Below are 14950 nucleotides of genomic sequence, written 5' to 3'. Positions count from 1 at the left end.
GGAGGCCCTCTCCTCCGCAGGCACCGGCTGGGGTGAAGAGAGGGCCCTACCTTAGGCAAGGCCCAGGCCTCGCTCGCTCGCGCTCTTTCTCGCTCTCCCCTCTCAGGCTCTAGCCGCATGGCCCCCCCTTCCTACGGCTGCTCCAAGCCCCGCCCCGGCCACGCTCCCAAATCGAGGCCCCGGCTCTGGCGCGGCCCACTAGGCCCCGAACCCAACCATAAACAAAACCTCCGGCGGCCGACTCGAGTGGGGGGGCGCCAGGGCTCGCATGACTACGAGGGGGGGTGTACAGTGGGGGAACACACAGTGCGGGGGGGCCTACCGAGGGAGGGGGCATACGGCGGGGGCAGGGGAGAAAAGAGGGAGGGTAAAAGGGGGATCGCGGATTTAAAGGGGCCGCGGACAATACCCGGCCCCGCCGCGCTGCCGCTGCCGCCGCCGCCGCCGCCAACGCCGCTGCGCTCCCAACTTTACCTCAGTCTCCTCCACACTGACACCCCGGGCCGCGCCGCCCCTGTCACGTGATATAAGATTCCCTCTTCCCCACCCCCTCCCTCCTTTTCCCTCTCGCGCTCGCTCTCGCGCCTTTCCCCGCCCACTTGCCTTCCTGCGTCCCCCAGCGCGTGACGCTAAAAGGGGCGCGCACGCAAGCGTGCGCGTGCCACCTCGCCACGAGACACCTCTTTCCGGCTCCGCGAGTCCGCCCCGCCTCCTTCACGGCGGCCCTGCCTCCACCACGTGACCCACGGATGGCCGCCGCTTCCTCTTACTGTCGTAGTTCCGCGTCTCGGCGATCGACGCTCCTGGGTGCCATTGCCTGCCTGAGTCACGTGTCAGGGGGAAGCTGGAAGGCATCGTTCTCCTTTCCCAGCCCCCCTGCCTGTCCGCCATGTTTTCAGGCCGGGTCTGGCTTGGTCTTCCCCCATAAGGAAATGGCCGGGGAGCTCCAGGGGACCCAGGCGCCGTCGCTGCGGCGGAGCCTGGGCTGACCAGCCAGGACAGCAGGGTAAACCCGAACAATTCTGCGCGAGGTAGGGAGGCCATGGCGTCCGGCAGTAACTGGCTATCCGGGGTGAATGTCGTGCTGGTGATGGCCTACGGGAGCCTGGTGAGGAGATTCCCCCACCCCATTCCTGCGGTCGCATCTTAACCAGTAGAGACCCTCTTGAGCTGTTTCCCGTCTACATTCTCCACCCACTCACCTGCGCCTATCTGGGCTTTGATTCCTTACTCCAGGAGTAGGTGGGAGTTTAAGTCACCTACTCGGGCCGACCCGCCCTCTTTGGCCTAGGACTCTCCCTCTAACGCTAGAGCACGGACTCCACGCCTCCCTGCTACTGGCTTCTTAGATCCACCCCTATCATAACGGTCTTGCTTTACCCCAAGTTTTACCCTGAAACATTCCTGAGAGCCAGAATCTGGGGATTTGGAATGAAGGCATGCTTAAAAAAAAAAACCCAACTGTCTTTTTATTAAAGGATTTTTACATCTTTTTGGACAGGTGTTTGTACTGCTATTTATTTTTGTGAAGAGGCAAATCATGCGCTTTGCAATGAAATCTCGAAGGGGACCTCATGTCCCTGTGGGACACAATGCCCCCAAGGTAGGTCCTTAGGGCACGAGTTAAACATACTTCTCCAGATCTTTTAGGGTCAAGAATGAGATTTCCTCTGCCTTTAGTGATTATTTTAATTCTCATGTTTCTTTGCGTGTCCTTGTTCTAAGTTGAGCAGCCACTGTGCACTTTGGGACTTGGCTCCTGCTCAGTGCTATGGCAAGCAGGAACTTCTGTTATTGTATCTGCAGAATGAAGGGCTTGGGTCGGAGTTCCCAACTCTTTGTAGTAAAATATTTCCCAGCTCATCTTAAACTACCCAGTGTTTTTTGTTTGATTAGGATGGGATTGAGATCATTAAGGTTAACCCAAGAGCAATGAGAAGGGTTACCTCTACATAACTTTAGACTTAACAGGAGCTCCATAAATCACGTAGTTCCACCGTTCATGTTACCAACAAGCCCAAGAAAAGGAAGCAGTGTACCAGAAGACATGTAGGAAGTGAATAACCCAGTGGTCTTTTATCTTTGTCTGTACTTTCTCCTTAGGTGATTGTCTTCCTTTCCTTGGCTTTAGCTACAGATGAAATTTTATCTCTATCCCAGAACTCTTTCCTGAGTTCCATGCATATATTGCGAACTGACTACCTGACATGTTGACTTAGATTTCTAATAGGCATCTCAAACCCAGCTTATGTGAATCAGAGTTACTGATACTCCGCTGTCACCCTCATTCTGCTTCTTTAGTCTTTCGTTTGTAAGTAAAAGACACCTGCTTCCCTTACCAACCTCCTTTTGTGTGGCTCTCCCCAGATCACTGGGACCGAGCTCTGCTGGCTGAATTTTCCACTCTTTTTGCTCCTGTGATCTGGAATGGTCTTCATTTGGCTAGCTCATTCATTCTTTTAATCTTAGCTTAAATGTTACTTCCAAAAAAGAAATGCTTATTACCTATTTTAAAGTAGGTTCCCCCTCTCTTTATTTTCACATTTTGCTTTGATTTTTACTTCATAGCATTCACCATAATTTTTCTTTTATGTTTGTCCATTTGTTTAAAACATGCCTCTCTCTTCCGCTAGACCATAAGCTTCAAGAATGCAGGCACCATACCAGTTTTGTTCACGACTATAAAGCCAGGACCTACACATAGTAGGTACTCAGTAATTTCTTGTTGAATGAAAAACAGGTTAGTGCCAGAGTCTACACATAGCAGGTACTCAGTAATTTGTTGCTGAATGAAAAACAGGTTAGTTGTAGAGCTAGACCTCATGACTCCCTCAACTCCTAGAGCACTGAACTTCCATTAACCAGTGCTATTAACCTTTCCCTCTTTGTTCCTTGCATACATGGAAAGGCTCTAGGAGGATGTCCTGGCTTGAAACCTTAGCAGTCCTTACTGCCTCATGAGAGAGACATAGGGTTAGTTTCTAGCACATCATGAACCAATCAATACTTTGGCTACTCAGGGGTCCCTTGGTCTAATTGAGAGCAGTATTCCTTTTGCTTAAAAAATTTTTTCTAAATTCTCAACCATTGCTAGTGAAAGTATAAATTAGTAAAACCACTTTGGAAAATAACTGGTCATTGTCTGGTAAGATTGCACATGTACCTAATCCATGGTCCAGCAGTTTCTCTCCTACCATAGAGATACTAGGTTTTGCTCTTGTGTACCAAGAAACATGTAAAAGATTACTCGTAGCGGCATTGTTCATAATATTTGAAGAAGAAACAATTCAAATGTCCACTTTTCAATGATTATATGAGCTGAGTACAGTGGCTCACACCTGTAGTCCTAGCACTTTGGAAGGCTGAGGCCAGAAGATCATGTGAGCCCAGGAGTTACAGACTGCAGTGAGCTATGATTGCACTGATACACTCCAGCATGGGCAAGAGCAAGACTTTGTTTCTAAAAAATAGATAGTGGCATATTCATATGGAATAGTGTAAAAAATGAAAAACTGAAGATACATATATGAAGACAAATGCTCAAAACACTTTTGAATGAAAAAAATTGCAAACATGAATGAATCTCAAAAACATGCTGAGTGGGCCGGGCGTGGTAGCTCATGCCTGTAATCCCAGCACGAAGGGAGGCCAAGTTGGGCAGATAACACTTGAGGTCAGGAGTTCGAGACCAGACCAGTCAACATGGTGAAACCCCATCTCTACTAAAAAATACAATTTAAAAAATCCCAACTACTCAGGAGGCTGAGGCAGGAGAATCCCTTGAACCCAGGTGGCAGAGATTGCAGTGAGCCGAGATCAAACCACTGCACTCCTGCCTGGGCGACAGAGCAAGACTCCATCTCACCAAAAACGGACGAAAAAACCATGCTGAGTGAGAAAAGTCGAAATGCCATTCACAAAAGAATATGTACCATATGCTTCCACCCCATTTATATGAAATTCTAGAACAGGCAGAACTGTAAAAGAGAGTACATGTTGCCTGGGCTGGGAGAGGGGAGATTTCCAGGTGATGAAAATATTCTTTATTTTGATTGACGTGGTGGTGAAGGGGGTATGTTCATTTGTCAAACTCATCAGTTTATATACATAAAACGAATGCATTTATTATATGTAAATTCAACCTCAAGTATATTTTTAAAATTTTGCTGGGTGCGGTGGCTCACACCTGTAATCCCAGCACTTTGGGAGGCTGAGGCAGGTAGATTACCTGAAGTCAGGAATTCAAGACCAGCCTGGCCAACACAGTGAAACCCTGACTCTACTAAAAATAACAAAAAAATAAGCTGGGCGTGGTGGTGCGTGCCTGTAATCCCAGCTACTCCGGAGGCTGAGGCAGGAGAATGACTTGATCCCAGGCGGAGGTTGCAGTGAGCAGAGATCACACCATTGCACTCCAGCCTGGGTGACAGAGTGAGACTTGTCTCAAAAAAAAAAAAAAAATAAGGCCAGGTGAGGTGGCTTACACCTGTAATCCTAACACTTTGGGAGGCCAAGGCAGGCTGATCATGTTGGCTGAGGAGTTCAAGACCAGCCTAGGCAATATAGGGAAACCCTGTCACTGTAAGAAGTTTAAAAATGGGCCGGGTGCGGTGTCTCACGCCTGTAATCCCAACAGTTTGGGAGGCTGAGGCAGGCAGATCACGAAGTCAGGAGTTCGAGACCAGCCTGACGAGCATAGTGAGACCTCCATCTCTACGAAAAATACAAAAAAGTAGCCGGGCATGGTGGCGTGCACCTGTAGTCCCAGCTACTCGGGAGGCTGAGGCAGGAGGATTGCTTGAACCTGGCAGGCGGAGGTTGCAATGAGCCAAGATCCATGCCACTGCACTCTAGTCTGAGTGATAGAGCAAGACTCCGTCTCAGAAAAAAAAATTTTTTTTAATAATAGCCATGCATGGTGGGGTGTGCCTGTAACCCCAGCTACTCAGGAGGCTAAGGCAGGAGGATCACCCGAACTCGGGAGGCGGAAGTTACAGTGAGCAGAGATTGTGCCATTGTACTGCAGCCTGGGTGACAGAGTGTGACCCTATCTCAAAAGAAAAAAAATTTTTTTAAACAATTTGCAGAGAGATTCTTAAAGTATTTTTCCATTTGTATCAAGCTCAAAACCAGGCAAAGCTAAGCATCTTTTTTAGGGTGACACGATAAACCAGGGAAGAAGTGTATGAGGACTATTGACAAGGTTTGGGGTGGGAAGCATTCATTGAGGGATGGCCACACAAGACTTCAAAGTTAGTGGTAATGTTCCGTTGCATAAACTGGATATTGGTTATAGGTGTTCATTATGATTTTTAGAATTATTTAAAATGTACATATATGTTATCTATATTTTGTGTGTCTTATGTTTCACAATGGAAGTTTCTAAAAAGTGGCAACAAAAAATTTTATTTCCTGGGGCTCTGGTAACCCTCTTAGGTAAGAGAGATTGATATGAAACTGAAAATGGTAATTGCTGCTGGGTAACTGAGAGGTGCTAACTTTAACACCTTTTTATTTTTTTGGAGACGGAGTCTCACTCTGTCGCCCAGGCTGGAGCGCAGTAGTGCGATTTCGGCTCACCACAAGCTCTGCCTTCCAGGTTCACACCATTCTCCTGCCTCAGCCTCCCGAGTAGCTGGGACTACAGGCCCCCGCCACCACGTCCAGCTAATTTTTTGTGTTTTTAATAGAGACCAGGTTTTACCATATTAGCCAGGGTGATCTCTATCTCCTGATCTCATGATCCACCCGTCTTGGCCTCCCAAAATGCTGGGATTACAGGTGTGAGCCACCATGCCCAGCCCCTTTTAGTATCTTTAAAATTTTTATACCATGGATTTGACTTGGCTATTTTAAAAGTTAAATATGTGGGGGTTTTTTTGTTTTGTTTTTTAAGTAGCCTCTAGGTAGGTGCATACCTGTAATCCTAGCTGCTCAGAAGGCTGAGGCAAGAGAGGCTGGGCACAGTCGCTCACACCTGTAATCCCAGCACTTTGGGAGGCCAAGGCAGGTGGATCACTTGAGGTCAAGAGTTTGAGACCAGCCTGGCCAACATGGTGAAACCCCATCTCTACTAAGTACTCAAAAATTAGCCAGACTTGATGGTACGCGCCTGTAATCCCAGCTACTCTGGAGGCTGAGGCAGAATAGCTTGAACCTGGGAGGCGGAGGTTGCAGTAACTGTGATTGCGCCACTGCACTCCAGCCTGGGTGACAGAGCGAGACTCTGTCTCAAAAAAAAAAAAAAAAAATTAGAAATAATGTTGATGCTGTATAACTTGAAGGATTTCTGGCAAGTTAAAAGTTCTAGCTTAAAGATGTGCAGCTTGGAGAGGTTATTGGAAAACCCAATCACATTCTTTCTTAAATTCTTACCTCTTATCTGGTAATTTTATTAACTACATGAGCATCTTCTCTATTTCTGTTGTCCTAGTGGTTCATTAACTCTGTCCCATTTTCAGATTGGTGGAAAGCAGAGTGCAGGGTAAATGATTGTGTATTCTTTTCTTTATGTGAACAGGACTTGAAAGAAGAGATTGATATTCGACTCTCCAGGGTTCAGGATATCAAGTATGAGCCCCAGCTCCTTGCAGATGATGATGCTAGACTACTACAACTGGAAACCCAGGGAAATCAAAGTATGTGGCAAGCTCTTGAAAGGCTTCAGTGAGGAGTCCCACAAGTCCATAATTCCTTTTCTCTCAGAGTTGTCAAAAGCTGCTGGCAAAGCCTTAGTTATTCCTGTTACTGGATATATGCTAGATGCAAAGCCCATTTATTAGCTTGCTGGAATTTGGGGAATTTTCTTATTTATTTATTTATTTTTTCCTTTTTTGAGACGGAGTTTCGCTCTTGTTGCCCAGACTGGAGTGCAATGGTGTGATCTTGGCTCACTGCAACCTCCACCACCCCCAGTTCAAGCAACTCTTCTGCCTCAGCCTCCTGAGTAGCTGGGATTACAGGTGTGCCCACCACACCTGGCTAATTTTGTGTTTTTAATAGAGACAAGGTTTCTCCATGTTGGTCAGGCTGGTCTCGAACTCCTGACCTCAGATGATCCGCCCGCCTCAGCCTCCCAAAGTGCTGGGATTACAGGCGTGAGCCACCACGCCCGGCCTGGGGTATCTTTTTAGGTTTATGTCTAACACCAGTCTTTTCCTCAACAGGTTGCTACAACTATCTGTATAGGATGAAAGCTCTGGATGCCATTCGTACCTCTGGTAAGGGATACCTGACAGGGTCCATTCTAGGATCCTGAAAGCCCACCTAGGGAACAGAGTAATGAACCCACTTTATATGTTAGGATTTGTCTTTTCTGCACACCCTGGCTAGTAGGAAATTCTAGAATTTTGAAAGTACTGGGTTAGAGATTTTGCTGAAGGAAATGATATAAGCAGGTTATTCTCCAAAGAGTCTGGGTTTTTTAAAGTTTTTTAAAGTTCTTCTCTTGAGACCTTTAGTTTCATGAAGTAGATGATGGTAATTTGCTTGTTTTTCCACAAAGGACAGGTGGCACCTGCTTTTTCACTAAGCCCAAGATAGATGGTTCTTGAATTTCTTCCATTCTGTCAACACTTGTTATATATGCTGTATCTCTATGAAAACAGTTTATATCTTAAACCTAGGATGGATGGGTAAGCAGGATGGCAAAATATGTGATGACACTATCATGTGTCATTGATGTAGGTTACGGCTGTGGTGTTACCATCAAATGACCCCTCAGGCATAGCTTTGTACCTTTGATCTCATTAAGCAGAATCTCCCTCTAACTCAACTCGCTCATTTCATTAGACCTATTTCTTTTTATTTTTGTAGACAGAGTCTTGATCTGTTGCCCAGGTTGGAGTGCAGTAGCACGATCTTGGCTCACCACAACCTCCACCTCCTAGGTTCACGTGGTTCTCCTGCCTCAGCCTCCCGAGTAGCTGGGATTACAGGTACCTACCACCATGCCCAGTTAATTTTTATATTTTCAGTAGAGACAGGGTTTCACCATGTTGGCCAGGCTGCTGTCAAACTCCTAACCTCAGGTGATCTGCCTGCCCCGGCTTCCCAAAGTGCTGGAATTACAGGCGTGAGCCACTGCGCCCAGCCTCATTAGACCTATTTCTAAGTTTGGGGAATTAACTAGAAAGACTAAAGAATGGGGCGGGTGTGGTGGCTCATGCCTGTAATTCCAGCACTTTGGGAGGGTGAGGCAGACAGATCACATGAGGCCAGGAGTTCAAGACCAACCTAACCAACAAGGTGAAAGTCTTTTCTATTTTTGTCTCTACTAAAAATACAAAAATAAGCCTGGCATGGTGGTGCACATCTCCAATCCCAGCTAATCAGGAGGCTGAGAGTAGAGAATTGCTCAAACCTAGGAGGTGGAGGTTGCAGTGAGCCAAAATCACCGCCACTGCACTCCAGCCTTGGTGACAGAGCAAGACTCCATCTCAAAAAAAAAAAAAAAAAAAAGACTAAAGAATGAATGAAAGTATATCATTGTGCTGTTTTCTCCACAGAAATCCCATTTCATTCTGAAGGCCGACATCCCCGTTCCTTAATGGGCAAGAATTTCCGCTCCTACCTGCTAGATCTGCGAAACACTAGTACACCTTTCAAGGGTGTACGCAAAGCCCTCATTGATACCCTATTGGATGGCTATGAGACAGCCCGCTATGGGACAGGGGTAAGCCAGTTTTTTCTTCAAGGCACTAAAGACATCCCTCAGGCTGAGAGATCCTCACTCTTCCTTTCTCTTTCCTAAGGTCTTTGGCCAGAATGAGTACCTACGCTATCAAGAGGCCCTGAGTGAGCTGGCCACTGTGTGAGTTTGGAGGGGAAGGTGTTAAAGGGAGCTGGTACAGTATTGTTGGACTGTTCCCACAATGCAATTACCTTCATAAAGCAATAAGAACAAAATCCATGATACCATAAGAGTTGTCAAGTTCTAGACTATTAGATCAGTCTCTTACATTAGGAAGCAGATGTGGCCGGGTATGGTGGTGCATGCCTGTAATCCCAGCTACTCGGGAGGCTGAGGCAGGAGAATCGCTTGAACCCGGGAGGTGGAGGTTGCGGTGAGCCAAGATCATGTCATTATACTCCAGCCTGGACAACAAAAGTGAAACTCTGTCTCAAAAAAAATAAAGAAGAAGAAAAGAAAGCAGATAGGACTATACAAGCTAGTAAGAGAAGTTTTTATTTCTGTGTGCATTTTTCTTGTCTTTTATTTAGCCCAAAAAAATGTCAAAATTGGTGTAGCCTAGCAAAGGGAGTAGTTTTTCAGCACACACACGGATTCCTTCTGTACGGAGTCTCAGTGTCCTTTTTGTGTCTTGGCCCAATAAAAGTAAGAATTAAATAACATCCCTTTTTGGCCGGGCGCCCAGCCCATTGGGAGGCTGAGGAGGGTGGATCATGAGGTCAGGAGTTCAAGACTAGCCTGGCCAACATGCTGAAACCTCATCTCTACTGAAAATACAAAAAGTAGCTGGGCCTGGTGGCCGGCGCCTATAATACCAGCTGCTGGGGCAGGAGAATTGCTTGAACCCAGGAGGCGGAAGTTGCAATGAGCCGATATCGTGCCATTGCACTCCAGCCAGGGTGACGAGCAAGACTCTATCTCAAAAAAAAAACAAATCTGTTTTTACTACCACTTAAAACATTAGTAACCCTGTCTGAAACAAAGGCTATCACTATAGAGTCAGCTGTTGAGCATTTGTGTCACAGGAGAGGATTCATGACTTTTGTTTAGGAATGTTTTTAATATATACTAAACATAGTCTCATATTTTCATGCAAATGTTAAAATCAAAGTTCTTGGTGAGAAAGGAAAGTCAATCTAGAATAAAAACTTAGGCCAGATGCAGTGGCTTACGCCTGTAATCCCAACACTGGGAGGCCAAGGCAGGTGGATTATCTGAGGTCAGGAATTCAAGACCAGCTTGACCAACACGGTGAAACCCCATCTCTACAAAAATACAAAAATTAGCTGGGCTTGATAGTGTGCGCCTGTAATGCTAGCCACTTGGGAAGCTGAGGCAGGAGAATGGCTTTAACCTGGGAGGTGGAGGTTGCAGTGAGCCAAGATCGCACCATTGCACTCCAGCCTGGTGACAGAACAAGACTCCATCTCAAAAAAGAATAAAATTAATAAAAAGTTAGTTACCAGCCATAAAAAGAATTAATCTGCTATGTTGAATATTGCCCTTTCTCAAGAGATAAAGGGTATGTCTCCTGTCTTCTCTCTGTCCCTAAAAATGGTCCACCTTGTCTTAAAGGAAGAAAGGTCCAAGGCCTGGAGCAGTGGCTCACGTCTATCATCCCAGCACTTTGGGAGGCCAAGGCAGGCGGATCACTTGAGGCCAGGATTTGGAGACCAGCCTGGCCAACATGGCAAAACCTCATCTCTACTAAAAATACAAAAATTAGCCTGGCATGTTGGCACATGCCTGTAATCCCAGCTACTCCAGAGGCTGAGGCAGGAGAATTGCTAGAACCCAGGAAGCAGAGGTTGCAGTGAGCCAAGATTGTGTCACTCTACTCCAGCCTGGGTGACAGAGCAAGAGTCTGTCTCAAAAAAAAAAAAGATGAAAGGTCCTAGTAAAAACTGCTTAGAAGGCCAGCTGCAGTGATTCATACTTGTAATCCCAACACTTTGGGAGGCTGGGATGGGTGGATTATTTGAGCCCAGGAGTTTGAGACCAACCTGGGCATCATGGCGTAACCCTGTCTCTGCTAAAAAAACAAAAATTAGGCCAGGTGCGGTGGCTCACACCTGTAATCCCAACACTTGGAGAGGCCGAGGCGGACAGATCACGAAATCAGGAGAGCGAGACCATCCTGGCTAATGCGGTGACAATCTGTCTCTACTAAAAAAAAAAAAAAAAAAAATTAGCTGGGCTTGGTGGTGGGCCCTGTAGTCCCAGCTACTGGAGAAGCTGAGGCAGGAGAATGGCGTGAACCCAGGAGGCGGAGCTTGCAGTGAGCCAAGATCGCACCATTGCACTCCAGCCCGGGCGACAGAGCGAGACTCCATCTCAAAAAAAAAAAAAAATTAGCTGGGAGTGGTGGCGGCGTCCACCTGTACTCCCAGTCACTCAGGAGCTGAGGTGCGAGTATCACTTGTACCTGGGAGGCAGAGGTTGCAGTGAGCCAAGATCATGCCACTGCACTCTAACCTGGGCAACAGAGCAAGACACTATCTTAAAAAAAAAAAACCTGCTTAGAGCACTAATGAAAATGAACATGTAGAGAGACTGGAAAAGGGCATTTGGTCTAGAAGTCAGCAGAAGTCTGTTTAAAATTCACTCTCTTTGAAAGATAAGGGCCGGGCGCGGTGGCTCAAGCCTGTAATCCCAGCACTTTGGGAGGCCGAGACGGGCGGATCATGAGGTCAGGAGTTCGAGACCATCCTGGCTAACACGGTGAAACCCCGTCTCTGCTAACAATACAAAAAACTAGCCGGGCAAGGTGGGCGCCTGTAGTCCCAGCTACTCGGGAGGCTGAGGCAGGAGAATGGCGGGAACCCGGGAGGCGGAGCTTGCAGTGAGCTGAGATCCGGCCACTGCACTCCAGCCTGGGCGACAGAGCGAGACTCCGTCTCAAAAAAAAAAAAAAAAAGAAAGATAAATACTAGATGATGCCAGTATGTGAGATACCTAGGTAGTCATACTCAGAGACAGAAAGTAGAATGATGGTTGCAGGGGCTGGAGAGTGGGAAAAATAGGGAGTTGTTTAGTGGGTATAGTTTCAGTTTTGCAAGATGAAAATGTTCTGGAGGTTGGTTGCACAACACTGTGAATATACTTAACACTACTGAACTGTACGTTTAAAAATGCTTAAGATGGTAAATTTTGTTACATGTATTTTACCACAATCTTTTTAAAATTATTTTTGAAGGCCAGGTGTGGTGGCTCACAGCTATAATCCCAGCACTTTGGGAAGCTGAGGCAGGTGGATCACCTGAGGTCAGGAGTTCAAGACCAGCCTGGCCAACATGGTGAAACCCCGTCTCTACTAGAAATAGAAAAATTGGCTGGGCATTGTGGTGTGTGCCTGTAATTCCCAGCTACTCGGGAGGCTTAGACAGGTCGCTTCAACCTAGGAGGCAGAGGTTGCAGTGAGCTGAGATCATGCCGCTGCACTCCAGCCTGGGCAACAGAGCAAGATTCCATCTCAAAAACAAAAAATTATGTTTGATTGGTAGTTTCTAGGAATGTTTAATGGGTATAGTGAAGAGTATAGGTTTTGAAATCTGACAACCTTAGGTGTGAATCCCAGTTCTGTCACTTAATAGCTTTGTGACCTCATGCAAGCTAATTATTGGACCCTTAGTTTCCTAATCTGCAAAACAAGGTGATAACCTGTATAGGGCATACCTGTCTCTCAAGAAAAACCTTGAGCCAGAGGCAAGAACTCTGGGAAATTGCTTTCTCTGGTGCTAGTTGGTTTTTGGTGTGAGTAGGTGTGTGTCAGGGCACCCAAACAGGGCCTTTATTCTGTCACCCAGGCTGGAGTGCTGCTACTTTTTTAGGGTGTGTGTGAGAGAGAGAGAGAGAGAGACAGGGTCTCTGTCGCCCAGGCTGGAGTGCAGTGGCACAGTCATGGCTCACTGCAGCCTCGAATTCTGGGCTCAAGCGATCCTCCTGCCTCAGCCTCCTGAGGAAGCAGGATTATGGGTGCTTGCAACCATACCTGGCTAATTTTTTGTAGAGATGGAGTCTCACTTTGTTTCCCAGACTGGTCTCAAACACTCCTGGGCTCAAGCGGTCTCTGGCCTCTGCCTCCCAAAGTGCTGGGATTACAGGTATAAGTGACCATGCCCAGCCTCTCTGCTACTTCTTTTTTTTTTTTTTTGAGATGGAGTCTTGCTCTGTCACCCAGGCTGGAGTGCAGTGGCACAGTCTCGGCTTGCAACCTCCGTGTCCTGGGTTCAAGTGATTCTCTTGCCTCAGCCTCCCAAGTAGCTGGGATTACAGGCACCCACCACCACGCCCAGCTAATTTTTGTATTTCTAGTAGAGATGGGGTTTCACCATGTTGGCTAGGCTGGTCTCGAACTCCTGACTTCAAGCAATCCACCTGTCTGGGCCTCCCAAAGTGCTGGGATTACAGGCATGAGCCACCGTGCTCAGCCTCTCTGCTACTTCTAAGCTACTAGATGGGGTTTTAGTAACTAGTTTACTAAATAGGACAGATAGGACACAATTAACTATTTGTGGCTATTGCTGCATTTATAGCCTGGGATAAGCCCTGATTTATTTGATTAGTCCTCATTCTGTGAGTGACCTCCCCTCTCTGTTTTTCAGGGTTAAAGCACGAATTGGGAGCTCTCAGCGACACCACCAGTCAGCAGCCAAAGACCTAACTCAATCCCCTGAGGTCTCCCCAACAACCATCCAGGTGACATACCTCCCCTCCAGTCAGAAGAGTAAACGTGCCAAGCACTTCCTTGAATTGAAGAGCTTTAAGGATAACTATAACACATTGGAGAGTACTCTGTGATGGAGCTGAAGGACTCTTGCCGTAGATGAAGCCAGTCAGTTGCAGTGTGCAAGACAGGCTGCTTGCCGGGCTGCCCTGGGGACATCTGACTCAGTAGGCCCAGACTGTATCCATCAAAGTTCCCGTTGTATCCAGAGTTCTTAGAGCTTGTGTCTAAAGGGTAATTCCCCAACCTTTTCTTATGGGCATTTTTAGAACATTGGCTAAGACTATTTTCCCCCAGTAGCACTTTTTTCTGGGTTTTCATTCAGGTGTTATTCTTAATGTTTCTGTCAAAGCTTCTTAAAAATCTTCACTTGGTTTCAGCCATAGTTCACCTTCCCTGTTCCAGGTTTATTTAATTCCAAAGGTGAGAGTTGGAGAGAGATGTCTTCCATGTCTATACCTTTGTGCACAGTTGAATGGGAACTGTTTGGGTTTAGGGTGTCTTAGAGTTGATTGATGGAAAAAGACAGGAACTGGTGGGAGGTCAAGTGGGGAAGTTGGTGAATGTGGAATAACTTACCCTTGTGCTCCACTTAAACCAGATGTGTTGCAGCTTTCCTGACATGCAAGGATCTACTTTAATTCCACACTCTCATGAATAAATTGAATAAAGGGGAATGTTTTCTCACCTGACATAATCTGCCAGGCTATATGACAGTAGGAAGGAATGATTTCCCCTAACAAGCCAATGCACTGGTCTGACTTTATAAATTATTTAATAAAATGAACTATTATCAAATAAAACATATGAATCAGTCCTTTATAGTTGTCTTTTAATAAAACAGGCATTTGATGATGTTATCTGCACATGTCTAACAGGGTATAAGGCATGAGGATTTGCCTCCAGAGAATTGGTGGGACTGTGTGCATACCCTGGACCTAGGACCATACAGATACTCCTTGGGACCTAGCACAAGAAATCCTAAAATCGGGACTGTGACCCTTGCTCATAGAATTGCCTATGTCATCAACAGAAGGATGCAGAACAAGGATTCTCTCAAGGTTTCTGGGGCAACAGGCCAGGTGGCCAATCAACTCCTAGGCCCAGGGTTATTGTTGGAGGCATAAATGTTACTATGACTACTGAAACCTTGGTTACTGAACTAAACAGAAAGAGGAGCCTGTCAGTCTCCTCAGGGTGTATCAAGCAAATCTATAGACATGTCTGTGGAAAAGATGACAAAAGTAGAAGAGGTATGCAGAGTTGGAAGGAGGGGCTGGGCTGAAGTTTGATGAGGTTTCCAGATCAATTTACTATAAGTGCATCTTTTACTGGGAAAGGCTTTTGATGTAACACGGGTACAATGTGGTTAGTAACAGGAGTGGGAGGCTATGTCTAGAACATAGTAGGTATTCAAATATGTGTTCCATCCAACCCCTGCATGTTTTCTTTGATCCATTTCTGAAAGTAGAGCTTTCCTCTCCCTGTTTCCCCCTAGGAAATTGCTTTCTCAAAAATGTCTATGTGGCTGG

At 46.4% G+C, this 14950-nt stretch overlaps 2 protein-coding genes across 33 annotated transcripts in view; one reads left to right on the top strand and one right to left on the bottom strand.

The window, feature by feature from the left end:
- The window catches only part of UBAP2L (ubiquitin associated protein 2 like), a 52341-nt gene extending 51740 nt beyond the window's left edge, over positions 1–601 (bottom strand). For 18 of the 30 annotated variants that reach the window (XM_023213840.1, XM_023213843.1, XM_023213841.1 and 15 more), the window contains exon 1: positions 475–601. The gene's annotated coding sequence lies outside the window, so the exon portion shown is untranslated. Of the gene's footprint in view, positions 1–50; positions 284–409 lie in introns of those variants that run through there. The other 12 variants (XM_031936156.1, XM_031936153.1, XM_031936159.1 and 9 more) reach the window with 4 other exon arrangements.
- A 51-nt stretch (positions 602–652) lies between these two features.
- Positions 653–14234, top strand: C1H1orf43 (chromosome 1 C1orf43 homolog). Of its 3 annotated transcripts, none has more exons than XM_023213831.2 (7): positions 653–1108; positions 1502–1603; positions 6521–6638; positions 7167–7220; positions 8508–8674; positions 8754–8812; positions 13297–14234. In XM_023213831.2, exons 1-7 carry the CDS (start codon positions 1043–1045, stop codon positions 13490–13492), a joined length of 762 nt encoding a protein of 253 aa, XP_023069599.1. In that variant the 5' UTR covers positions 653–1042; the 3' UTR covers positions 13493–14234. The 3 variants fall into 3 exon arrangements, with proteins under 3 accessions (XP_023069599.1, XP_023069600.1, XP_023069601.1); XM_023213833.2 differs by having other exon boundaries at positions 806–1031; XM_023213832.2 differs by lacking the exon at positions 1502–1603 and having other exon boundaries at positions 697–1108.
- The last annotated feature ends 716 nt before the right edge of the window (positions 14235–14950 follow it).

The sequence above is a fragment of the Piliocolobus tephrosceles genome, chromosome 1 (assembly GCF_002776525.5).
Source record: "Piliocolobus tephrosceles isolate RC106 chromosome 1, ASM277652v3, whole genome shotgun sequence".
Classification (NCBI taxonomy): Eukaryota; Metazoa; Chordata; class Mammalia; order Primates; family Cercopithecidae; genus Piliocolobus; species Piliocolobus tephrosceles.
The sequence above is the reverse complement of the archived record's forward strand: the minus strand, read 5'-3'. Positions and strand labels throughout refer to the sequence as shown.

Bases quoted from the DNA above. Each gene is read 5' to 3' on its own strand.
- C1H1orf43 (XM_023213831.2), top strand. From the start codon at position 1,043: ATGGCGTCCGGCAGTAACTGGCTATCCGGGGTGAATGTCGTGCTGGTG. The intron at 8,675-8,753 runs GTAAGCCAGTTT...CTCTTTCCTAAG, and splicing joins CAGCCCGCTATGGGACAGGG to GTCTTTGGCCAGAATGAGTA. The intron at 8,813-13,296 runs GTGAGTTTGGAG...TCTGTTTTTCAG, and splicing joins CTGAGTGAGCTGGCCACTGT to GGTTAAAGCACGAATTGGGA.